This window comes from Aspergillus alliaceus, assembly GCF_009176365.1.
Source record: "Aspergillus alliaceus strain CBS 536.65 unplaced genomic scaffold BDW43scaffold_77, whole genome shotgun sequence".
Lineage (NCBI taxonomy): Eukaryota > Fungi > Ascomycota > Eurotiomycetes > Eurotiales > Aspergillaceae > Aspergillus > Aspergillus alliaceus.
Window position 1 is genome coordinate 45,720 of NW_022474760.1, and position 22,092 is coordinate 67,811.

At 48.4% G+C, this 22,092-nt stretch overlaps 8 protein-coding genes across 8 annotated transcripts; 4 read left to right on the forward strand and 4 right to left on the reverse strand.

Annotated features, from left to right (window-relative positions):
* Positions 1-1,842: 1,842 nt before the first annotated feature.
* On the reverse strand, positions 1,843-3,164 carry BDW43DRAFT_316534 (pyridoxal phosphate-dependent transferase; the record flags this gene model as incomplete). The annotated part of the gene is made up of 2 exons (XM_032048317.1): positions 1,843-2,931; positions 3,003-3,164. The coding sequence occupies 2 exons, from the start codon at positions 3,162-3,164 to the stop codon at positions 1,843-1,845; spliced, it is 1,251 nt and encodes a 416-aa protein (XP_031894571.1).
* A 458-nt stretch (positions 3,165-3,622) lies between these two features.
* On the forward strand, positions 3,623-4,630 carry BDW43DRAFT_237511 (alpha/beta fold hydrolase). Its single transcript, XM_032039620.1, has one exon. The coding sequence runs from the start codon at positions 3,711-3,713 to the stop codon at positions 4,536-4,538; it is 828 nt and encodes a 275-aa protein (XP_031894572.1). The 5' UTR covers positions 3,623-3,710; the 3' UTR covers positions 4,539-4,630.
* A 308-nt stretch (positions 4,631-4,938) lies between these two features.
* On the reverse strand, positions 4,939-7,254 carry BDW43DRAFT_237525 (inorganic phosphate transporter). The gene is made up of 6 exons (XM_032039621.1): positions 6,823-7,254; positions 6,325-6,752; positions 5,584-6,274; positions 5,452-5,535; positions 5,244-5,398; positions 4,939-5,185 (listed from the first exon to the last, which is right to left on the reverse strand). The coding sequence occupies exons 1-6, from the start codon at positions 6,996-6,998 to the stop codon at positions 4,983-4,985; spliced, it is 1,737 nt and encodes a 578-aa protein (XP_031894573.1). The 5' UTR covers positions 6,999-7,254; the 3' UTR covers positions 4,939-4,982.
* A 528-nt stretch (positions 7,255-7,782) lies between these two features.
* On the reverse strand, positions 7,783-8,488 carry BDW43DRAFT_293264 (uncharacterized protein). The gene is made up of 3 exons (XM_032043807.1): positions 8,365-8,488; positions 8,128-8,297; positions 7,783-8,036 (listed from the first exon to the last, which is right to left on the reverse strand). Exons 1-3 carry the CDS (start codon positions 8,459-8,461, stop codon positions 7,947-7,949), a joined length of 357 nt encoding a protein of 118 aa, XP_031894574.1. The 5' UTR covers positions 8,462-8,488; the 3' UTR covers positions 7,783-7,946.
* Positions 8,489-10,129: 1,641 nt separating this feature from the next.
* On the forward strand, positions 10,130-10,765 carry BDW43DRAFT_316537 (uncharacterized protein; the record flags this gene model as incomplete). The annotated part of the gene is made up of 1 exon (XM_032048318.1): positions 10,130-10,765. The coding sequence occupies one exon, from the start codon at positions 10,130-10,132 to the stop codon at positions 10,763-10,765; it is 636 nt and encodes a 211-aa protein (XP_031894575.1).
* Positions 10,766-11,882: 1,117 nt separating this feature from the next.
* Positions 11,883-16,107, reverse strand: BDW43DRAFT_293267 (formin-mediated actin nucleation enhancer). The gene is made up of 2 exons (XM_032043808.1): positions 15,502-16,107; positions 11,883-15,395 (listed from the first exon to the last, which is right to left on the reverse strand). Exons 1-2 carry the CDS (start codon positions 15,661-15,663, stop codon positions 12,465-12,467), a joined length of 3,093 nt encoding a protein of 1,030 aa, XP_031894576.1. The 5' UTR covers positions 15,664-16,107; the 3' UTR covers positions 11,883-12,464.
* A 1,434-nt stretch (positions 16,108-17,541) lies between these two features.
* On the forward strand, positions 17,542-18,139 carry BDW43DRAFT_237565 (uncharacterized protein). The gene has a single exon (XM_032039622.1). The coding sequence runs from the start codon at positions 17,616-17,618 to the stop codon at positions 17,994-17,996; it is 381 nt and encodes a 126-aa protein (XP_031894577.1). The 5' UTR covers positions 17,542-17,615; the 3' UTR covers positions 17,997-18,139.
* On the forward strand, positions 18,096-21,944 carry BDW43DRAFT_237573 (putative PAB1 binding protein (Pbp1)). Its single transcript, XM_032039623.1, has 5 exons — positions 18,096-18,358; positions 18,684-18,870; positions 18,924-19,197; positions 19,267-21,594; positions 21,646-21,944. Exons 1-5 carry the CDS (start codon positions 18,195-18,197, stop codon positions 21,849-21,851), a joined length of 3,159 nt encoding a protein of 1,052 aa, XP_031894578.1. The 5' UTR covers positions 18,096-18,194; the 3' UTR covers positions 21,852-21,944.
* The last annotated feature ends 148 nt before the right edge of the window (positions 21,945-22,092 follow it).

Consider the following 22,092-nt stretch of genomic DNA (forward strand, 5'->3'; position numbering starts at 1 on the left):
GGCTACATAGCACGCTTTGCTACTAGTCAACACCACATGCTCACAAACACTGTTTAACATTTCTAAAAAAGAAAAAAAATGGGAGAAGAACGAGCTACGGACTGACTTGACCCCATTTATTAGTCCCATAGACATATACCGTTTCAATAATGAGTAAGGGTTCATCTCTTCCTCAAGTATTGGAGCCTCAGCTAACATACAGTGGACAGAACGCCCATGCCTGAGAAAATCCAAGCCCTAACCAAGGCCTCAACCGCCTCCTAAGACAGGTTATCTCCGTTAATCCTCGACGCTCAAAGTGCCTCATAGGAAACAAATACTGCGTTATCCATAATTATAGGGGCTATGAAATCTCCATTTTGGTACTAGTGGTGGTCTACAAGCATCGCCACTAACTTAACGCACAAAATATAGAGTGGTGAAACAATTCCAGCCGAACCCGCATTAAACACAAGTCTACTGAACTAGCTAGTAGGGGATTGGTGCCAACTGGAAGGAACACCAGCCAGCTTCCTATATAGCGATGCACGCATGCCAATATAGGCCGGACACCAACCTCTCTCATTTAAAAGCATCCTGAATGACACAGTGGATTCTTCAGTATTTCCTGATTTCTCCTGCCAACAGCACATTATACCTTGTTTCCATCAAAGCACGTAGGACACCCTACACTAGAGAGCATGGGAGGCGCGAAGGGGAAGAAAACCTCGATGCCATTATTACTATCGGGCTTGATGATCGCCATTGCAATATGGTCCACTAAAGGGATCGAAATAATGGTCGGAATTATGCCCCTGCAGATTAGATCCACTCGTCTAGGAATAGGTCCCCTAATAACGACCCCCTGTATCTTTGTCTAAACTCTCGATAACATAAATCGGAGTCTACTAGCAGACTCTATGTCTACTGGGACATTTATAGAACACAGATCACATGCAAACATTGCGTCCAAAGAGCAAACATCGGCATATATCTAGCCCATCTCGTCGTATGCTGGGCTTGTCTTAATGTATCCATCGCTATTTGAAGCCACTATGAATACAATTACCCAATCAAACATAGTCGACAGCAGGCTATCTAGTCTACTGATGGGACATATGTACAAAAGATTCTCTTCAACTTCCCTGTGGATTTCTCAGGTTTGTTAATGTTTCAAATTGACCCACACCCACACACCCCTACTCACTTACCCACACACGTACAACCATACACACACACTAATACTCTTACACGCGCTCTCACACACACCAGCAAGGGTCACAGCATGTTACTCAAGCTGTAGACAACGTCATATAGTATACATGTACCATTCCATTGATGAACGGACTTATGCTATCTACAGATTGGCCTATAGTGTGACCTATTTAGAGGAATCTCTGGATAGAGCAGGGCAACTTTCTCCTTATGGCACGCCATTATTCGTGCGGTTGTTGTGACGTGGCAGGAGTAAGTTTTGCTTCGAGAAAAGAGTGGAAATATCATCTTCAGTCCAATATCTCCCGCCCATTCTCGGTGGAATTATGAGACAACGACCTTAGGAAAGAAACACGGCCAGAGGACTGCATCTCAAATTCGTTCTGGCTTAAATATTCTGTGGGAAAATTGTCGGGACATACCAAGTACTTCGCAGGGTCAAGATAAAAGGACCCGAATAGGACAAGGCTAATAGCTTGGCATTCTTACTCCGTTGGAGAAGCATATAGAGGCTGTGAAGTAGACCTGGATGGAAATAGCCTGTGATAAATATCATAATTGCAACAGCCATAAAGTTGGACTATTATGTACAGCATGATATCCCAATGCGTAAGAAAACCGAATAAGCTCACACTTTCCCATATCTCGTCAATGATCCTGCTTAACAACCTCAGAAATACACTTCGCGACATAGTCAATGTTGCCCTCATTTAACCCACACAGACTAGCTCGTCCTGAAGGCATCAGATAGATATGATATTCCTTCTTCAACCTATCGACATGCGCCTTACTGAGCCCAGTATAGCTGAACATCCCGATTTGGGCCTCAATGTGCGACCAATCACCAGGGGTACCAAGCTCTTCCAGCTTCGTGCGCAATCGCTTAAGCATTCTCATTATTCGTGAGCTCATAGTGTTCAAGTCTTGCTGCCATTGTTTCTTGAGGGCTGTATCATTCAAAACAGTCTCCACAATCTGAACCCCAAAGCGAGGTGGATTGGAGTACTCTGCCCGCGCGATAAGCGCCAACTGAGATTTGGCTCCCTGGATGGAAACATCAGACGAAGCAACTAAATGCAGTGCTCCCACCCTTTCGCCGTAGAGTCCAAAATTCTTGGAGAAGGACTGAGCAACACATAGTCCGGGGATCCTCTGATCAGGGTCTTGGCTCGATAGCAGTTGCTCTGTGAAATAACGCACTGGCCAGGCATCATCTTCCACGTTTCCAGTGGCAAAGCCTTGGTAAGCACTGTCGAACAGGACGAATAGCTTCTTTTTCAGAACTACGTCTGCCAGCTGCTTCCATTGGTCACGGGTTAGATCCAGCCCTGTAGGGTTGTGGGCACATGCTTGGAGGATGACGACGTCGTTCGGCTGTGCGGTTGTCTCGAATGTCGAGACCATATCGCCAAATCTAATTGACCGCGCGTTTTGGTTATAATATGGGTACTCTTCCTGGACCACCTCCGGGCCTGCTGCAGCCCAGATTGTCTTATGGTTTACCCATGTAGGATCTGGGATAAAGACATGCTTGGGTTTAAGGTGCTTGGCGAGAAATGAGGCGCACAGGTGGTTTGCTCCAGTACCAGACACGGCCTGGATGCTAGCAATGTTCTTAGTCTCAGCTAGCTCAGTGCCAAAAACGAGCGATTGAGCAATGTCCAGAAATACAGGAGAGCCTGCAATATCGAGATATTCATGATGCGATGTAGGGTTAGCTGCAATGCGCTCTTTTGCCTGTCTTTGTCTTAGCATCTGGTTGGGAGTGCAGAAACAGGCCGATTTCGGGATCTTTATATCCTGGTTACTTGTTTCACACTGGGAAATATCCATGGTAGTCCATTTTCATCCCGATAGGCTCCAGCGATTAAGGACACTTTTTTCGGATTTTGGTCTGCGCCGAAATCAGCTAGCAGACCGAATGCAACATCAGGTGGGAGAACGGGCACGTCAGGATATTGGGAGCCCATATTAGATGCGCCACTTTGAATACTACGGGTATGAATAGGTGCCCTTCTAAATGAGAACCGACTGTAGTTGCGGAGAGTTTGTTGAATGGGTTGGCTAAATGAAGTCATATAAATCAAGGTTTAGAAGTCGGCTTTGAACTTGTCAAGTCATGAATCGAGTAGAGTTAAACTTATAAAACACAAAATCCATCCCGGAGCAGCTAATATCTGTACTCTTTCCAGAATCTATACTCCTCATATACTGCTACCATGTTCGCATTCTGATCGGGTTAGTGACCATACGCCGATAGGAATTAGGGCTACGGGCTTATTAATGCCGTCAAACTCGTATCGGCATCCCCACTCACGGCCGAGAAAGATATCGGTCAAGTTAGGAAACGCCGAAGAACATGCTTAACTGGCGGGAGACAAAATGACTCACTATCCAATTCCACACACAATTAGCTCTTATATATCTTTTAAAGTACTCTCCTAGCTCTACCGTAACTTCCCACTTGTCCGCAGCACTCCAAGACAACATTGCCTTGGGGGTTACAACCCCAAAAGATGGACAACGTCGCCGCCTTCTCCTTAGACAGCGCTCCTTCATACGAGAAGGTCCAATTCCAAGTGGAGGGCGTTAACCTTGAAATCTCAACCCTCTACAAAAAGGGCACCCGCCCCCCATTCTTCTTCCTTCACGGCTTCGGCTCCTCCAAGGAAGAATTCAACGACTTCGCCTACCTCCCCCATCTCAGCGACTATGGTCTCCTAGTATACGACGCCCCAGGCTGTGGCGACACAGCATGCTCCGACCTCAGCAAAATAAACATCCCCTTCCTCGTCAAAACAGCTAAAGCCATGCTTGACCACTACGGCATCTCCAAATTCCACCTCTCAGGCCACTCCATGGGCGGCCTAACTGCCCTCCTCCTCGCGTCTGAAATCCCAGACCGCGTCCTCAGCTTCGCCAATATCAAGGGTAATCTCGCCCCCGAGGACTGCTTCCTCAGTCGTCAGGTCTTTCTCTTCCCCGCTGATGATGCGGAGGTATTTTTCCATGAGTTCACTGAGAGAGCCAGGCGCGCGCCCGCCTTCTCGAATGCTGTTTATGCGTCAAATCTTAGACGTAAGATTAGTCCCCATGTCACGTATGGGATTTTGTCTACCATGGTTGAGATTACCGATGGGAATGATTTACTGGCGTTGTTTTTGGGGTTGCCGTTTCCGAAGATGTTTATGTATGGCGTGCAGAATGCCACTCTGTCGTATTTGCCTAGATTGAAGGAGGAAGGTGTGGAGTTGGCGGAGATTTCGTACAGTGGGCATTTTCCGATGTATTCGAATCCTCCTGAGATGTTTAGGCGGATTAAGGAATTTTTGGAGAAGGTGTAGGGGGTTAGCTTTGTTGCTTTTTCTTTAATTTTCATTTTTTGTCTGTTTGCGTGGAGGGTAGAATGATATTTTAAAGTAGATGTGAACGCTTTGGGGTTTAGTCGATACTATCATTTTGTATATACTGTTATCCTATATTTTGAAACTCATTGAGAGATCTGGTGAGAGGATGAGTCTCGATTGCCATGAAACTGGAATTAACAGCCATCTACGAACAGGAGTTAGACGCATTTCTTTTAACCATGATAGTCATGATAGACCCATTCTTCATAAACAATGAGGTTTTTATTGACTGCATAGTTCTTTCCAGGACAAAGAAAAGTACAGCGACACAAAGCACTCCTCAAGCTGATTAATTACATTAAACAAATATAGGTATAAGCATCAGATACCTATGTTCTACCACCACAATACTCTCCGCTTGGCCATAGGCAAAAGCGTGGTCTAGACACCCAGGCCCCATCTAGGGGCATTGATGATGATGCCCATAAGACAGCCGGAAATAATACCAGTCACAGGCAATGTAATGATCCAGCCGAAGTAGATCCACAGGATCATACGCCAGTTGATGGTGCGCCAGGTTCCGCTGCAGAGACCGACACCGACAGTTGCGCCGGAGATACATTGGGTTGTGGAAACTGGAAGCTCTGCGGGTTGTTAGCAGCCCATAATATGACTTCATTACAAGGAAGACGGTGGACATACTGAGCCTAGTGGCAAGGATGACAGTGACGGCAGAGCCAAGCTCCATGGAGAAGCCTCGAGAAGGGGAGTGAAGCGTGATTCTGTTACCGAGATTGCGCATAATGTTGTAACCGTAGGTCCAAATACCAATAGCGATAGCGCCACCTCCGAACACCCTATAGGGGTAAGCTTTGAAATATACACAGTAGCACGGCATTGTGGTACTTACAGAATCCAATAAGGGACAGGACTCTTCGTATTGAGTTTCCCAGATTGCCAAATATCATATATTGTGGCATAGGGACCGACAGCACTATAGTAGTCAGTATAAGCTGCAGTATAGCCAAAAAGGGAAGCATACTTGGACACATCGTTAGCTCCATGGGTAAACGAAGCAGTGGAGGCCGTCAGGACCTGTAGAAATGAATACATGTACTCGGTCTTATTATCATAGTGTACCGCGTGAGCATGGGTCATTTCGATATCACCGGTAAGTAGACTCCTTTTCTTCTGTAAGCTGACAACATCTTGCTCGATGCCGCGGAAGAAGAAGCGCCTGAACTGCCAGAACAGCATGACTGGGTGCAATGCTCCTTTCCCTTCCGGTCGAGGGCCAATGAAGGAGAACTCTGGCTTCCGCACCACGGAAGGTGCATCACTTGGTGCGTCTGACTTCAGAGCCTCAGACGATGTGTTTTGGCTCTCTTTCACTAGCTCCCCTTCGATTTCCAAGTCTGAAGGGCGGTGTTCTTGAGTCGCCGCGCGCTCTGCCTGAAGCTGTTCCATAGTCTTATGGCCGCTGTAGTAGTCTTGCACGGTCGAGTACCCGTCCGGTGGAGGCGGGACCTCTCCGCGACGTAGGACAAGAGGACCAAGGAAGAGATGATACCATTGGAGTTGCCAATCTTCCTTCAGCAACCTCCGGTACAACCAGGGAAGGAAAAAAATGGTAGCAACCAAGGCCACGGCAGCGCCAACCCCGATAATCACACCAACGGTCTCTGCATTAGTGAGGGTAATCCTACTCGAGCCACCCTTCCAAACAATAAGCACTGTTACAGAAGTCAGTGGCGAATCATTCCCTTCGGGCCACATGACTTACTAGTAAGAAGAGCAGAAGTAATGCCAAAGTAGATGGGAATAGCAATGAACGCATTCCGGATTGAGTTGCTCCGTAGCATGACACCATACTTAGTGATTAGGAAAATGATAGCACCGAAGGCACCCGACATAAAAGGAGCGATAATCCATGCCAGGAACACCTGGACCACGCCTGAGTTTATATTACCCCCCCACCACTTAACGCCGTCTGCACCGACCGATGCAATACCCATTCCAATAACACCACCCATGATGGAGTGAGTGGTGGAAACCGGCATACCAAACTTTGTAGCGATTGTAAGATAGATTGAAGAGCCTATTACTGCACATAACATGCCCAGCATAAGCATCGATGGATCTTCGGCAAAGAGTTTGACGTCGACGACCTTCGTTCGGATAGTTTCTGCAACGCGGGCGCCCACACCGATACTATTCTTGGAAATTAGCTTAGGATAAGCCCTAGAATAGGTAAATGGGGCTATAGCGTAGTGGTATGTACCTGCCAGAAAGTTCCATGATTGATGCGAGTATCATGGCCTGCCAGTACTTCAAGGAGCGCGATGAGACCGAGGTAGCCCAGGAATTGGCAACATCGTTGGCACCAATATTCCAGGCATCGAGAAATGCAAAAATAGTACCGAGGGCAAAGATGTAGTCAAACTGGTGGAGAGCCATCTTGTCAGATGTGAAGCCACTAAGTGGTCGGTCTTTAGTCAGGCTTCAGGTATCTCAGTACCGCAGTTCATTTCATTTCCATCGGCAGAGAGGGCATGCATAGTGCTTTTATATGCCGCAGCAAGTTCTTACGCCGGCAAATTAAACAACTTGTAAAGCAAAAAAAACCTAATACGATTGCCCAGCGCTTTCCTACACTTGGGAAGAATCCTCCCGCCATCCTTGTAGGCACCATAGGCCCTACTATGAACTAGGCGAGGTCACCCATTGACACAACACGGTCCCAGTACAGGGACCCATATTTCAGGCTAGTCATAATTTCTGATTAATTTTGTCGTGCAAGTCAACTGATGGGTTCCGACGTTCTTGGCAGCATATCGTTCAATTGCCAAGCAGTCCGCCCACCAGCAGCCTTGGCACCAACTTGGTTCAAAAGCTTATATGGCCAATTAAAGCTCCATGGAAAGGAACGTGGGCTCGGATTGAGCAGACGAGCATCCAAGTTCTAGATTCTTGGCGTCCGCTATCCTATATTCTATACCTCCGCCCTTCTTCATTGCTGCCACTCATCACACCCTGTTCCTAGGAGGAATCATGAGGGGGTGAACATAGTACCCCATTCAGGTCTTGGTCCTTGCCTTGGGTATTCTCTTTGGTGTAGTGACTATAGGTGAACGTTGGGCTGTCCCGGAGAAGCTTTGAACCAGTCTCCTCGCAGAAGTCGAGCATGCTCTTCATCATACCGAATCATTTCCTTTCTTGGCAGTTTGTGGCCTGCTCACCAAGATACCACATGGAAGCTACAGCCTGGTACTCAAATCAACTAAGATACGAAGAAAGGCAAATCAAAAGTCTGGTACCGGCATAGTGTCATTGTTACCCCAACCAACCAGTACATTGCTAGCTAGCATTATCGACAATATACCGAGCTCAGAACACCCATATGCTTTACCCCTCGCTTATTTTATGGTTTTTGTGCCCATTAATTTCGCTCTGTAGGTGCTGGATATACCCCACTGCGGTCTCGAGAAGGTCCACCTGGTATTACAACGCAGCCAATTGCCTCCAGATCAGCCCATAGTGTTCTATTCGAGAATCTCCCCCAGGTTGTCTCTCATGACAGACTTACCTTGGTGCACAGTCCCCCTTTTTGGCCATTGCCAACGCCACTTGTCCTAAGTACATGGGCCATCTGATCGAAGGCCATCTTTAACCGATCCCGTTGGTTTTTCTGGGAGAGGGCGTGTTTTCGACGCTTGAAATCGGAATAGCTGTTGGGTAATTTGATTAAAAGTGCCCCTAGAACCATGTAATCATTAGTCACACCAAGAAGATAGAATCACTACGGGTGGACATGTAGACTTACCTTCCTTTGGACGAAGTTGGATGTACTTCTGTGAGTTTTTGGGTGGTGGACGTTGTGATAACCCGTTAGGAGCACGCGCAGAGGTTGGCTGAGGCATGGATATAATCTTGGGGTTATCATCAACTAGATGGACAGCTGTATAGGTTACCATGGTAGTTGCGGGGGGGGTATGCGTGCTCTATATATGCTCGGTCTAACTATATCAAATCCATCCCTATCTTACATGGCAGCTTATACTTATTCTACCAAGGCTCCACGGCCATCTACCCCAACCTATTTTTTTTTTTTTTTTTTTTTTTTTTTGGATCATAATCCCTAAATAGTAAGTTTGATTTCCGCCCAAACTAGTAAATGATCTTATTCGCAAGGTATCGTTCGACTTTGTTTTCGTCATTATCTCCCACCAATAGCATAGAATTACTATCCCTGGTCTACATATATGACTGCTTATATGAGTGGTCCCAGAAATTTTCAGCTCAAATTTACACGTAGTAAACAGCCCCGCTGGCCCAAGGCCCATGGGATGCCATTCACTAACCATCCACTTCGGTACTTTCAAAGAGTAACAATTGCGTGACAGTTGCCCTCATAGGTTGGAGTCTAAAACTGATATTCATGTATTCTTCTTGACTCAAAGTCACAATTCAAACTGCTCGTACTTATCGTGATGAGATTCTAAGAGACACTACTATCTCTCAATTTTTGGAAACGTAGTTATCTAATACAATGACATAATATCTCTTAGCGGGCAATGAGAATATATTGTGCAATCCAGAATATTGGATACCTTGACGCGCTGCTGCACATGTGTCTTCTTACAGAGGTCTATATCGTCTTTAGGGCGACTTCCTCTTCACTTGTCTTTCTTTATATCTAATTCCTTTGGTCTTATCATAGTATAGATCTCAGCCTGTCTTGATCTTCTGCCATGTTGAATCATTGAATCATTTTCAATATGCATACACTCTTAGTTAACTAAGGTTGTTATTTCGGTACATGTTCGAGTCAGTTAACAACTTCATACATGTAGAGTCCGCAAGGATTGGAGTCGACATTGGATAAGACGGGAACATAAGTGTGGAAATGCTTGCTTATTCGAGCCTTTCAAGGCACAATAGTATATCATTGACATGAAATATGTTCACTAGCCTGGACAATCTTGTCTATTGTTACAAATTGGTTCGCTCGTTGAATACATCTTGGGTAGAAGATTATCTAAATACTTCAAAAAAGGGAAAAGGAAAGGAAAGATGTCATCGTTGCTACTCAACCCCTTATAAATGGCCTAAGATCTGCACCAGCTGCAAAAAGTTCACATCCTTTATTAATGCTACGTCTGAGAAAGGGTATCAGCGCTGCAATAATTGAATCGAGCGAGTAGATCTTCAGACAGCGATCGACCCGCAGTGGGGGATACGCAAACCCTAACTCTACCATAGTATTCTTCTATCGTAATACTTGCATTTATTATAGTCACCTAACGGCCTACTTAAGTGCCACGGCTACTATGGAAGGTCGGCCGTCATTTTCATGCTAGATAATTGACATGGACACGTAAAAATGTCATCATTTCCACTCTGAAGCGTAAGTCAACTCATCACTAATGCGTGATGACTGCTCTGACCCTACTCTGTCTCCCCCTTGGCAATCTCTTCTCTCCTTCTCGTCTGCCTCCGGGACATTTTTCACCAACATTCAACTACCTATTCTAGCTTTCTTTACCTAGAACAACACACTCTCCTCTACTCTCCTCATTCCTTTTATCATGATCCCCTTCAACCAACTAAACGCTCCCTATCACTCAATCCAAAACCCACTCTACGTCCGTGCAGCAACCCCACCACCAAAGCTAGCAACCACATTAGAGACCCCAACCTCACTTAGTCTCTCCTGGACCGAAGAGCCAACCTCCCCCTCCTCATCCACATGCGCATCTCCCATAGCAATGGAACACGCATATGCAAGGGTCGCACCCCCCAAGCGACCTAGCCCACCACAAGAGAACACCAACCCCGACCAAACATCCAAGAAACAGCGCACTGAGCCCGCTGAGTACGCCGATCTTCTGGAGCTGTATAAGCTGATTAAAAAGGATGTCCAGGCCAAGTACTCTCTCCCAGGGGAGGATACCACCTTAGCGCCCTGGGTTAGTGAGGCGATGGTGCTGCTTGATCATGCGGAGAGAGAGGCTATGGAACATGGGGTTCATGTTACGGCGTTGGATGAGGAGATTGAGAGATTGCAGAAGTTGGTGGAGCAGATGAGGAGGTCTTGTCCGCTTAAGTTGGCGGTTGGGTCCGTCAGGCGTATGATGTGGACTACTTATTCTCATGATGTTGAGGGGAAGAAGATTGTGGAGGATAAGATTAGCCTGCTTGGACGGGGAGCGGAGAGGGAGTAAGATTGATTATGTTTCTTTTGTTTTCTTTAATTGTTTCTTCTTTCAGTGTCCTTGCTTTGTTGCTCGACGGTGTGAGGTGTTGGTGTTGGTGTTGGAAGTTGTTGGTTGGAAGATGGTTTGGGGTGAGGCTATTTATTTTTAATGAGAACCGTGAAGATTCACTGAAGGAACATCTTTGAGATCCTCCTCTTTTCTAGTTTGTTCTTTATCTTCTTAGCTTTCTTCGCGATTGGAATCAATATAATTATAATCTACCATGGCGTGGTCGATACTATGCTTCTTTACATACTGCTCTCATACTGACCTTTTAGTATGTATATTTTATCTGAGATGCTGGGTATATCAGGTATGATCTAATTTATCTTATCCAAACAAAAGAAGCAGGCTATTAAGCAAGCAAGTGTATTTTCATACCATTCAAGGATATTATCCTCACTTATATGTGAACGATAAGATCTCGTAAGACATATAAGACCAGCACATCACCGATGGGTTCGTGGCAGTACCTACCTACTACCTAGTGTTCTAGCGCGGGACAACTCGTCCATCCGAGAGGTTCGGGGTACTGTGCTAAAGAGCCAATAAGAAAGCAAGCCTTCTCATACAGTGAGGTTTTGAGGCTAGAGTTAGAGCCGTTTGGCGTTAGGGTTGTTAATCTGGTTGGCGGGTGCTGCGCGGCCGAGCTTTCAGATAATGCCCCTTTTGCTCCGCTGCCGAATACCTCGCTCGATAATGTGGCGAAAGAGGCCGTCGAGAAGGCCATAGGGGGTCATGGGTCTTAATAAACCGAGACCATTTATCGTTTCCTTATTAGTGCGGATAGCCTCTCACTCGCCGGTTGGCTTCTTGGAAAGTAGTGTCACTTCTACAATCCTCAAACTCATGTATATCTCTGCTGTCTGTTGTTAAGCTACCGAGAGATCTCTCCTCGCTAGGCTTATGAATATCCTGAAATTGGGAATCTTTACCGGCATATGCGTAACTGCCCATGTTATCTTCAGGGCCATTCGAACTCATGGGCTCTTGGCATGATTTACAGTGTTTATGTTTATATCAGGAACCAGAGATCTTTACGACGCATTATTTGACGTGAGAGATCGTATATAGCATACAGAATAGTACCAAAAGGCCTCAAGACTATTGAACCCTAAGTGGTCAGTCCGCAGGTTGTAGCCATCGCATAATGAAAAAGAGATCGAAGCGTGGAGAAATACACCAGAATACAAACTGGTTCTACTACAAATGGGCTCTTGCATTGGAATATATCAGCTAAACATGTAATACAGTGACATAAAAGCAGGCAGGGATATAACAGACAAGGGATATATGCTTGACGCCCCTTGAGTATCATCACAATGGTCATAAACAGGCCACGATAGTGGCAGGGTATCCTCAGCAATACGAACAACTAACAACTATAGTTCCCCACGCAGAGTTGTGGCTTCAAGTCTGGGGATATGCACGAGCCAAAGCCAATGTTTTGCGAAGCGGGACTAAGCTGGGGTAACAACACAATATGGAACGAGAAGAAAAGAGGGAATTGAGGTAAGGTACCGAAAAAGGAAAAAAAAAAATTCAATGCTGAAAATAAATCGGCAAAGCGAACGACAAATGCATACGGTAGTAAATATGAACAAGGGGAAGGAACAATAGTATCAGGCGAAGTATAGCATAGCCAGTCATGAAACTGTACCTCGATTTATGAAGTCTCAGTCTGGGTCGGTTTATCATCATCTTGCTTCGTTGGCTCACTCTCCTCCTTTTTACTCTCAGTTTCCTCTGCTTCTCCGGAAACAGATTCCTTCCCCTTAGGAGAGGATACCTCAGTTGCTTCTTCTATATCCGAAGTACCATCCGCAGTCTTTGCTTCGGCATCGTCTGTGGTGGTCGACTCTGCCTGAGAACCTTGTTCAGCCTGCGCAGCAGCATCCTCTGCCTCTGCTTTCTCCATTTCTGCTGCTCGAGCTTGCGTTCTCTCCCACACCTCCTTGCGGATGCGATCATCTTTGGCTCGACGAAGTCTTTCAGTCTCTTCCACGCCGCCGCTCTTCTTTAACTTGCCCTCCTGCACAAATGCTCCAAGTTCCTTCTGGAACTTACCAACCCTGCGATTCTCCAGTTCCTTCTGCCGCGCCTTCTCCGCTCTTTCAATCGCCTCAAGGCGCGATTCGTGGTTTGGTTGCAATGCACGGACTTCGCCCAAAACACTGTCTTTCGCCTTCATGGGATCTACCGCGGGATCAATAATCACATTCCGAGAGGTGTTCCGAAGAGTAACGCCATTAGTAGGATCATTCTGCATGGATTGTTGCTTGGTAGCCTGCTCCACAAGAGCAAATGTTTGGGCAGCCTTCTCCACATCGTCCTGCAAGTCGGCCGCAAGGTCTTCTTGCATGGTAAGTTGATCACGCTCCTCACATACAAGCTGCAACTCCTTCTCCCAAATCTTAGTCCAAATGGGTTTCTCCCGTTTGAGGAAATCCTGCATCTTTTTGATCTCCTTCGTAACCGCACTGATGTCCTTGCCGACACTCTCGAGTTGACGCGGGAGTGGCCGCACCCCGCGGGTCACAACGTCTTTACGGAGGTCTTCCACCAAATCCTGGAGATCGTCAACACGAGCCACGAGTCGTTCCGATTCTTCGCCAAGCTCCTTCTTCCCGGAATTGACGCGCACGCGCCCTGCATCGCCTTCAAAAGTTGGCAAAGATACCTCCGTAGCAACAGATTTCACACCGCTTGCCTTGGTCCGGATTGCGCTCATCGAACTTGCGATATCCGATTGGAAGTTCGAGTATGTCTGTCGTAGCACGGCGAGATCGCGCCTGAGACTTTGGATTTCGGCAATTTGGCTGTCGCTGCCGGTGATCGGGTCCTTGGGGTTCTCCCCAGCCTTTGTGTTAGATATAGATACCGGAGGTGCTGCGGCAAGACGAGCCATTTCCTTTGCTGCTTCAAGCTGGCGATCCGAAACACGTTGCATGATACTTTCTTGGCCACTCAAAGCATCCTTGACGCCTTCAATCATCCTGCGCATACCACCAAATTCATCATCAAAATGTTTCTTCATCTCATCCAGGATGTCGACATTCAACACGAGGACAGACCGGTCCTTTACGTCCGTCAGATCCTCTAGCTCATGGCGGACGCCAGAGACGGGATCTTGTATGTAGATTTCCGGCAAGTCTGCCCCATTGTTGTGAGTATTCCAGGCGAACTTCTCTATAAAAGCCAGTTGAAGCCTTCCAATTGTCAGGCCAGAGAAGCCTTCTGGGAGAACATATTTCTTGATCTTGCTCTTATATTGTAGGAACAGGGTAATTTCCTTGCCTGGAGACGGCTGTTCCGCAGTAAATTGAGTGCCGGGAGGAGGGGTAGAAACAGTCTGGGGCTGTCGACGTTCTGATCGAGGTGTTGTTGGAGAGGGAATAGCGTCGGGCGTCCTCTCCTTGGTCAGCTGGAATGCCTCTGCAAGGGACGGTTCCTCCTGGGGGCGAGGCAGATCTGCTGTTTCAGTTTCAGGTCGTTTCTGAGGCTTGTCTTGGGGCACAGGAAAGTCTTTTGCGGAGACATCCGCAGGTGTTTCCCCTCGAGGCCTCATGCGCTCTTCTTCAATACTGGGAAACTTCGGAAGTGTTTGCGTTGGTGCAGCTTTAGCTGTGCTGCCATCCTGCAAGCGGTTTGTTGATCGCTGTCGCCCGTGGGCATAAGATCCACGCAGACGGACAGCATTCAGCGACTCACGAACATCACGACCACGATTTGGCATTGGAGAATGTTGAGTTGGTAGGACCGGGACCCCGTTAGAGGATGTCCCCAGGTGTTTTTGGATCTGATACGCAGAGAACCGTCGAGAGGCGCGCCTCTCAAGCTCACCACTCCTCTGCAAAGCACCAATAGCATCATCTTGCTTTGGAGGCGGAGGCGGTGGGGTCGGATATTCGGTAATATTCCCCGATGACATGGATGCCTTAGCAGTCTGATCATTTTCAAGATGGGAGGGCTGAGATAGAATGTTCTGCGCCTCTCGTCGTGATGCTTCTCGTTCTGAGAAGCTCCCGCCTCGCATGTCGCCCGGTACTGGTGATGTCCGAGACGTTGCCGGAGGATCTTCTAGAGAGCCATTGCTTCCATGCCGGCGGCCTGGCCGTTTCGGGGACGACACGCTAGAGACTGTTTCCTCATACGCCTGATTCATAGCGGCCTGTCCACTAGCGACACTCCCCGCGCTTGCCTGCCGACCAGGTAATGTGCGGCTCTCCTCGCGCTGTTGCCGCGAACGTAACCGAGCCTGTTTCTTCTTGAGACCGTGAAGGAGGTTGATGATGATGTCGCGGATGCGGGGGAGATAGCGGTCGAGGCTCTGCGGGGAGGCATCCTGGCTCAGGGTGTCTTCCAGAATTGTACGGAGAAGGTCCGGTACCGGACCCAGGTCGGAGGTATCAACACCGATCGCATTGAAAGCGCGGCAGGCAAGGTTGAATTCATAACCCAGCCGCACGTAAACGTCGGATACCTCGTTCTCTGAAGCTTGTTTCCGCGACCATTGGGTCAAAGTTTCCAACAGCTGCTTTGTGGCTACCAAGAGATGCGTGACGCTTTTTTCGATTTGTGAGATCTGCTTATCGGGCTGTGGCAAGCAAATAGACCTGTATTAGCCGGGATAATTGTGGGTACAACGTGGGTGATAGCCAAGGTGCTGGATTGCGGTGTAGACTATTGAATGCACGACTTACCACCGAACTTCTCGATTGCGATCGCCCTGAGCTGGACGAGCTGCGTGGCGCGGAGGATTGCGAAGTCATGGTGGATTCGATACTGCTTCCGGAGCCCGAGGAAAAATGTTGGGCTGACGGACTGCGCTGCGAGCGAGATGGAACGCTAGAGGCGGACTGCATGTGTGTGTGTGTCTGTCTGGGTACGTGCGTGCGTGCGTGTCTATCTGTGGGAAGTCGGAGGGTTTCCTTTTTATGATAGATAACCAGATGGCGGGTAAACGTAGAGGAACACAGCAGATGCAGGAAGTAAGGAACAGGAAAGTCGTGAGGGAAGGGGCCAAGATGACTGTCTCGGAAGGTGACAGTGTGTGTGGTGTAAGGGAGAGAAACGAAACAGAGCCCAAATCAAGTGGGGATAGACTAGAGGGTTTAAAAAAAAACAAATAGACAAAAAAGTGAATGTAAGAGGAAGGGGCCCCTCGCTATAAGAAACACATCCACACACGTATCCCAGCCTCTCTTTGGTGTTGATTAGGGGATTCGACGATAAATGAATTGATTGATCGGCTCTCTTCTTAGTGTCTCCTGTCTCCTTGGGCTGTAGTTCGCCCAAGTCATCCTGCCTGAGGCACCGTCCGTTGTCAGCTGTTCCACCAGCCTCCCGCTTTCCCCGTTTCGGGTTTCTCTCTCTCCTCCCTTACTCTTTTCGTACATGTTCCTTCAGTGGGATATTTAAGTCAGTTTAGTAACCGAGAGGATTGTAATCTCACCTGCTACTTCTTCCCTGTCATCATGCAAAGTCATCCATCTTTTTTCCATCCCTACACTTCCTTAGTATCGTTGTCCTACTTCGGCATTCTTTGTCAACTTATGCCAAGAATTGGACCCGCTCTGGCCGATTACTATTTTTGTGGAAGAACTCAAGACAATCCCGTTCATGTATGTACTTGTATACTATCAGTAGATATCCATACTCTGTTAAACTGTGCTCTATCGTAGTAATAGGGCCCTTTTCGGCCACTATAGTTCTGTAATCATCTCTTCCTATGCATGTACCTGTGGTTTCATTGAAATATTCCTCCTATTGTATTGCACGGCGGATAGGCGGGAAATAAACACAAACCTGATGGACCTTAATGAGATCGGTATGAGATCTTTGAGGACTTGTAATTGTAAACAAACGTAATACAACCGACACAGATGATGAGGATCTCACTCGGAATATTACCTAGTAGCAATGATACAAGAGAATATGGTCAAGAACCCAGAATCCGCAGGAAGTCCGTTAAATCGCCAGTGCTCACATACTACTACATATTACGAGGACTATTTATAGGGTTAGCTTTTCTATTATACTAAGTGTTGTCTGCCGGAAGTAGTTCCTCCGCTCAGTATGGAAACGAAGAGACATTGCCATTCGTCCGGATGGCTGAGGTGTGCGTCCTATAATACTACAGCTCCATCGTATGTACATACAGTACTGTACCCTTTTGGAATGAGGTTCTAATACTTGAGGTGTAGACCTGTATGTATGGCGTAACGTATTCAAACCCAGGTCAGAATCCATACTGATAGACTGAATGGATCGTTCTGCAAACCACAGATCGTATCCAGACCCTCAAGAAAAGTGCAGGGATTTATTCTAAGACAGTAGCATGACACCAGTTGTCCACATCATTGAATCCCTTAGAGCCTTGGAGGATTTAATTCATAAGTGCTGTCGATGTGGGCCTGATGATGTGGATTCTGACAGGCCACCGGGACTCCATTCAGATTGGGCAGAAAAAAGGATGTTGAAGTCGCAGCGAGTGGAGTGAAACGAATAGAGAGCTCTGGAGACTCTTAAGTAGCGAAAATGGAACACACAGATATTGCTGGGAGTTGATTTGGGTCTAGAAGCCCGTCCAATTCCCAATTTGATGCAGTCTAGGGATGGCAAGTTCAGGGAACCATAGAGGAACACGAAAACTATAATTGTATACGAAGCCTACCTAATTGATCAGGAAAAAAAAATTACTCACAGTCGAAACTGGTAAGTATTCCAGAAGACTAAGAAAGGTTTAGTCGATAAATTACCTTAACATTCCCATCCGTCCAGAAGAAGGTCCCCACTTTCGCTGCCAAATCGCCCAATGGAACCATGGGAAGGGGACGCTTTTTCCCTCCAGAACCTCACCTCATCTCCTACCCTTACACTTTACTGTTCCTACTCTGTGAACCTTCCACGGACACTAAACCGTGACGACTTCTTCTTCTTCTCCTTCTTCTTCTCCTCTTGTCCTTTCCCTCCCCCCGTCACCTTTCTTCTGTTTGACGCTGGTCGACGTGCTTTGTTTCTATTGTTTTATTCTTTGGTATTCTTATTCCTACTCACCACTGGTGATTTTGGAATCTACTCCCTCTTCTGTTTTCTCGTTCTCCCCCTCATTTCCACCCTCTTTCCGACCAAGCTTTTTTTTTCTTTAATTCCCTTTTCCCTCCCTGTTCCATTGCGACCCCGTGACTTCCCATAGCTTTTCTTGCGATCTTTTTATCCCGGTCTTCTTGACGCTTCCCCCTCTGTCCTTTTTCTTTCTCCCGACTAGGTCGTTCTTCTCTACGCGCAGGCGGTGTGTGCGTGTGCTGTGGCTTCTCCCCGTCTATCTTTCTACGGCTCTACGTCGTGCGAAGTTCCACGACGTGAGCTTCACTCTGCTTGACCACCACGCCAAATGGCTTCTGTCAACTCTATGCCGGCTGCCAATAGTGCACCCGGTAATACCGTTAATGCCTCCTCACAGAACTCTGGGGCTAGACCGTCATTGAGGTCCAGCACCAACTCCAAGGCGGATGGAGGTCGCCGTCAGTCGGGCAGTCCGCTCGATGGAGGTCAGAGGTACGTTGTACTGTTTACCTGCATAGCCCGATTATTCTGCGTCCAATCCAGTTCATCGGACTTTGGACTTCTGTCGCTTTTATTTCACCGCTTGTCGCCTCACAAGAGCGCTGTTATGTGCCTAGTTTACCTACCCTTGTCGTTTTTCCAACGCACACAGTGCACTGGTTATGCTCTTGAGCGCCCTATCCTTCTTGTCTCTTCTTCCTGGTTTCATACTGCCGGGGCATGAGAGCCAACCAAAGCATCCAAGATTGGCGGTCTATCGTTACAGCCTAGCCTCGTTATGCATTGACTAACTAGCTTGCTTTCCGATTGTGTACAGACGCAGCAACTCCCAGAAGGCTTGGACCCAAGGCATGAACCCGATTACCCAGAGATCTTCGTATTCGCAACAGAACGGAAATACGGCGCAGAAACAGAACGCTGCCATAAAACCAGCCTCCAAAGAATCGAGCACACCTGATAGCCATGCCCATGATCGTCTCGTGTTCTTGGTTACCACCTTTATTGTAAGCCCATCAACCCTTCATCCTACCCAGGACGGAACGCTTATATACCCTAGGGTCTGACCACTACCATCACCACGAAAAACGGCGATAAGTACACCGGAATATTCTCTTCGTCTTCTCTGGAGCCAAGCGATTCATCCTTCGTTCTGAAGATGGTACAGCGCCTGACAAAGCAAGAGCAAAATCGGACAAACGGAGTAAGCGACGCTACGACTCCGTTCCTTGGATCGGCCCCGGATCACAGTATGTCGTTCGATGTGAAAGATGTATTGGATATATTTGTACCCAATGTCTCTACATCTGATGTTACTGCGAAAGCAGCAAATGGTACAGTTTTCTCCACACTTCGCTTGCCTTGCATCTTATAGTTTGTTCTGATTGTTAACGCTGTCTAAGGTGTCTCTTCTGGCTTCCGTACCGATGTTGATATTTCTGGCAACCTTGCCATGCGCGAGCGAACTCTGAAGCGTTGGGAGCCATCTGCAGAGACCGAAGTGGACATGTCCTTGGAAGCTGCGAACGCCTCAGCAGGCTGGGATCAGTTTGAAGCCAATGCACGATTGTTTGGCGCCACTAGTAGTTATGATGAGAATCTTTACACCACCCGGATTGATCGTTCCGACCCGACCTATAAGCAAAAAGAAGCAGAGGCCGCTCGTATTGCGCAAGAAATCCAGAACACCGACGTTGACAATGCGCATATGAAGGAAGAACGAGGACTGGTTGTGGCAGGGGATGGTGGTGACGAGGAAGACAAGTACAGTGGCGTCCGACGTGAGGAGCGAACCTTCCCACCTCTTGTCTCTGGACAGCCAAACAAGTACATGCCACCAGCTCGTCGCCAGGTCGCGGCTCAGACTGGTGCAAGCTCAAGGTCCTCCACTAGTACTGTGAAACCGGTACTGAAGGACGCGACGAACTCTGCCGTGCCACCAGCTAAAGAGAGTACACCATCGCAACCAGCGCCTTCAGGTACAGCTGTCGATGCTGTCCCGGACGCTGACAAGCCTGCTCCAGTCAAGCCGCCATCAGCCGCGGGCGCCGCCCCGAAACGGACCGGTACGGAGAACGCTACCGCCAATGTCGAAGCGGAAGTGCTCGATCATTTCCGCCAGTTCGCCAATAGCGAGAAACAGAAGATGCAAGAACGCCGCCGTAACCAAGCTTCCTATGACCGGACAATCAAACTCAATGAATTGATGAAATTTTCGAAGAATTTCAAGCTAGCTACGCCAGTCCCCAAGGATTTAGTGCCTATTCTCGCCAAGGATCCTCATAAGCAGGAAGCCATCATCCAGAGAGCCCAACAACAGGCCGAGGAGAAGACATCAACCAAGACGTCGCCGGAGTCTTCCGAGCAGAAACCGGTAACTCGTGCCACTGGCCCAGCTGGAACGGTACCGTCGGCGACACCGTCCGATCGTCCGGCTTACCCTCGTAGTCGCCAGATGTATCCTCCAACGGGTCCCCATGCAAGCCCTAGTGCACGAGCCCAACACCAAACCGTGAATCCGGCTCGTCAGCCCACTGGAATGCTCGGGCATCGCCTAGCTGATAACCTCCAGCAGCGTAAGGGTGCGGCGATGGGGGCTGTTCCACCGCCTTTGCCCATCCATGACGTTCGCGTACCTCCAACTGGCCCAGCCGGTGATCAGTCTGGAGTAACCAGCCCTAACAAAGTGCAAACACCGACATCTGCATCCACGAAATTTAATGTGAGGGCCCTAGAATTCAAGCCGAACCCCGCCGCAAGCACATTTACCCCTGGTGCTTCGTCCAGCTCGTCCCCCTTTGTTGGAGGCCGCACTGTTTCTCGCGCCGCCACCCCATCCGCATTCTTCGGTGGTAAGAAGCTACGGCCCATCACCGAGCGTCCGTCTCTCAAGAACCAATTCAATCCTATCAAGCGAATGAAGAAGGAAAGCGCAGAGCAGACAGAGAAGCACTATACTTTCAACGGAGGGATCCCGCCAGCCTATAAAACCCTTCCGACCTGGGACGTGGCTGCGGGCAATGAAGAAAAGACTTATCAGCAGATGTTTAAGCCTCCTGTTACTGTTCCCGCTATATCTCCCCAGAACCGCTCGACTTCTAATCCTCAGGCTCCTCATCAACCTCCCATACCTTTCCAGTTTCCCCAGACGGCTCCGGGTATGCCTCCCGTTTCTGGGCCCCCTCACGGACCTCACCTGCATCCTCATGCGTCTGGCCCTCCTCACTTTGATGACCCCCACCGTATGCAAATGTCTGCGTCTACCTCACAAGTCTTCCCATCTCCTAGACTCCAACATGGGTATCCTTCCCCCATGGCTCCCCCTGCACAGCTGGCATTTGGACAGCCTATGCCACAGTTTTACGTCAACCAAGGCGGCCCGCAGCCCGGTCATATGAGGCCCTATCCTGGTGCTCCGCAGTTTATGAACCCACAGGCCACCATGGGCGCCCCTATGATGGTCCAGCAACCTTCCAGCGGTCCTTATATGGGCGTTCCCCAGGGTATGACCCCTTACACGCCTCAGATGCAAATGTATTCCCCAAATCCGGGTCACGCGTACCCTCAACATGCGCCCCCTCAGCCGCACAGTGGCTTCCCAAGCCCCAGTCGTGGTGCTCCCATGATGATGCACCAAAACTCTCAACAGGGTCAGCCCCCACAGCCAATGATGTTCATATCACCTGGGCAGCATGGACAGCCTGTCTACGCAGCCCAGCAGCCAGGTCACAGTATGTTGCAACAGATGAAGCGATCCACTGCCGATTGCTGACCATTCCCAGTGCCTCCCGTCCGGGGTAACTATCCACATCAGCAGCCACACTTCCAGTCCAGCCCACATCAGGTGCATCACTATCCGCCCCATCAACAACGCACGCCAAGTAGCGGCTATAATCAAATGCCTCAGATGCCTCAAGTCCCTTCTCAACCACCGCCGGCTGCAGCAACGGGTCCTCAGCCGCCGGACGCCGCCGATGAGGTGAAATGAACTTGCATGGATTATGCGCGAGACGCCATCCTCCCCTTAGCTGAATAACCTAAGGTATAACCAATGCCCCTCGTGTATGGGCGTACTAGATACGCCTGAGCGTGCACATAGCATCCGTTCAGAGTTGATGATTTCTCTATCTCGTATCACCCAACCGCTCAATATGTTTTTGCAAGACCTCCGCCTTCAATCTTTGCACTCATTCTGGCCTCTGTGCACCCAGAGCGTGCAACGCTTCTTA

Coding starts and splice junctions, on each gene's coding strand:
- BDW43DRAFT_237511 (XM_032039620.1), top strand. CDS start 3,711: ATGGACAACGTCGCCGCCTTCTCCTTAGACAGCGCTCCTTCATACGAG.
- BDW43DRAFT_237525 (XM_032039621.1), bottom strand. CDS start 6,998: ATGGCTCTCCACCAGTTTGACTACATCTTTGCCCTCGGTACTATTTTT. Junction 6,275..6,324: donor TACTTCTGCTCTTCTTACTA/GTAAGTCATGTG, acceptor CTTCTGTAACAG/TGCTTATTGTTTGGAAGGGT. Junction 5,399..5,451: donor CCTGTCCCTTATTGGATTCT/GTAAGTACCACA, acceptor TTACCCCTATAG/GGTGTTCGGAGGTGGCGCTA.
- BDW43DRAFT_293264 (XM_032043807.1), bottom strand. CDS start 8,461: ATGCCTCAGCCAACCTCTGCGCGTGCTCCTAACGGGTTATCACAACGT. Junction 8,298..8,364: donor CCAACTTCGTCCAAAGGAAG/GTAAGTCTACAT, acceptor ACATGGTTCTAG/GGGCACTTTTAATCAAATTA. Junction 8,037..8,127: donor AAGGGGGACTGTGCACCAAG/GTAAGTCTGTCA, acceptor TTGTAATACCAG/GTGGACCTTCTCGAGACCGC.
- BDW43DRAFT_293267 (XM_032043808.1), bottom strand. CDS start 15,663: ATGCAGTCCGCCTCTAGCGTTCCATCTCGCTCGCAGCGCAGTCCGTCA. Junction 15,396..15,501: donor CGCAATCGAGAAGTTCGGTG/GTAAGTCGTGCA, acceptor TGCTTGCCACAG/CCCGATAAGCAGATCTCACA.
- BDW43DRAFT_237565 (XM_032039622.1), top strand. CDS start 17,616: ATGGAACCATGGGAAGGGGACGCTTTTTCCCTCCAGAACCTCACCTCA.
- BDW43DRAFT_237573 (XM_032039623.1), top strand. CDS start 18,195: ATGGCTTCTGTCAACTCTATGCCGGCTGCCAATAGTGCACCCGGTAAT. Junction 18,359..18,683: donor CCGCTCGATGGAGGTCAGAG/GTACGTTGTACT, acceptor GATTGTGTACAG/ACGCAGCAACTCCCAGAAGG. Junction 19,198..19,266: donor TACTGCGAAAGCAGCAAATG/GTACAGTTTTCT, acceptor ACGCTGTCTAAG/GTGTCTCTTCTGGCTTCCGT.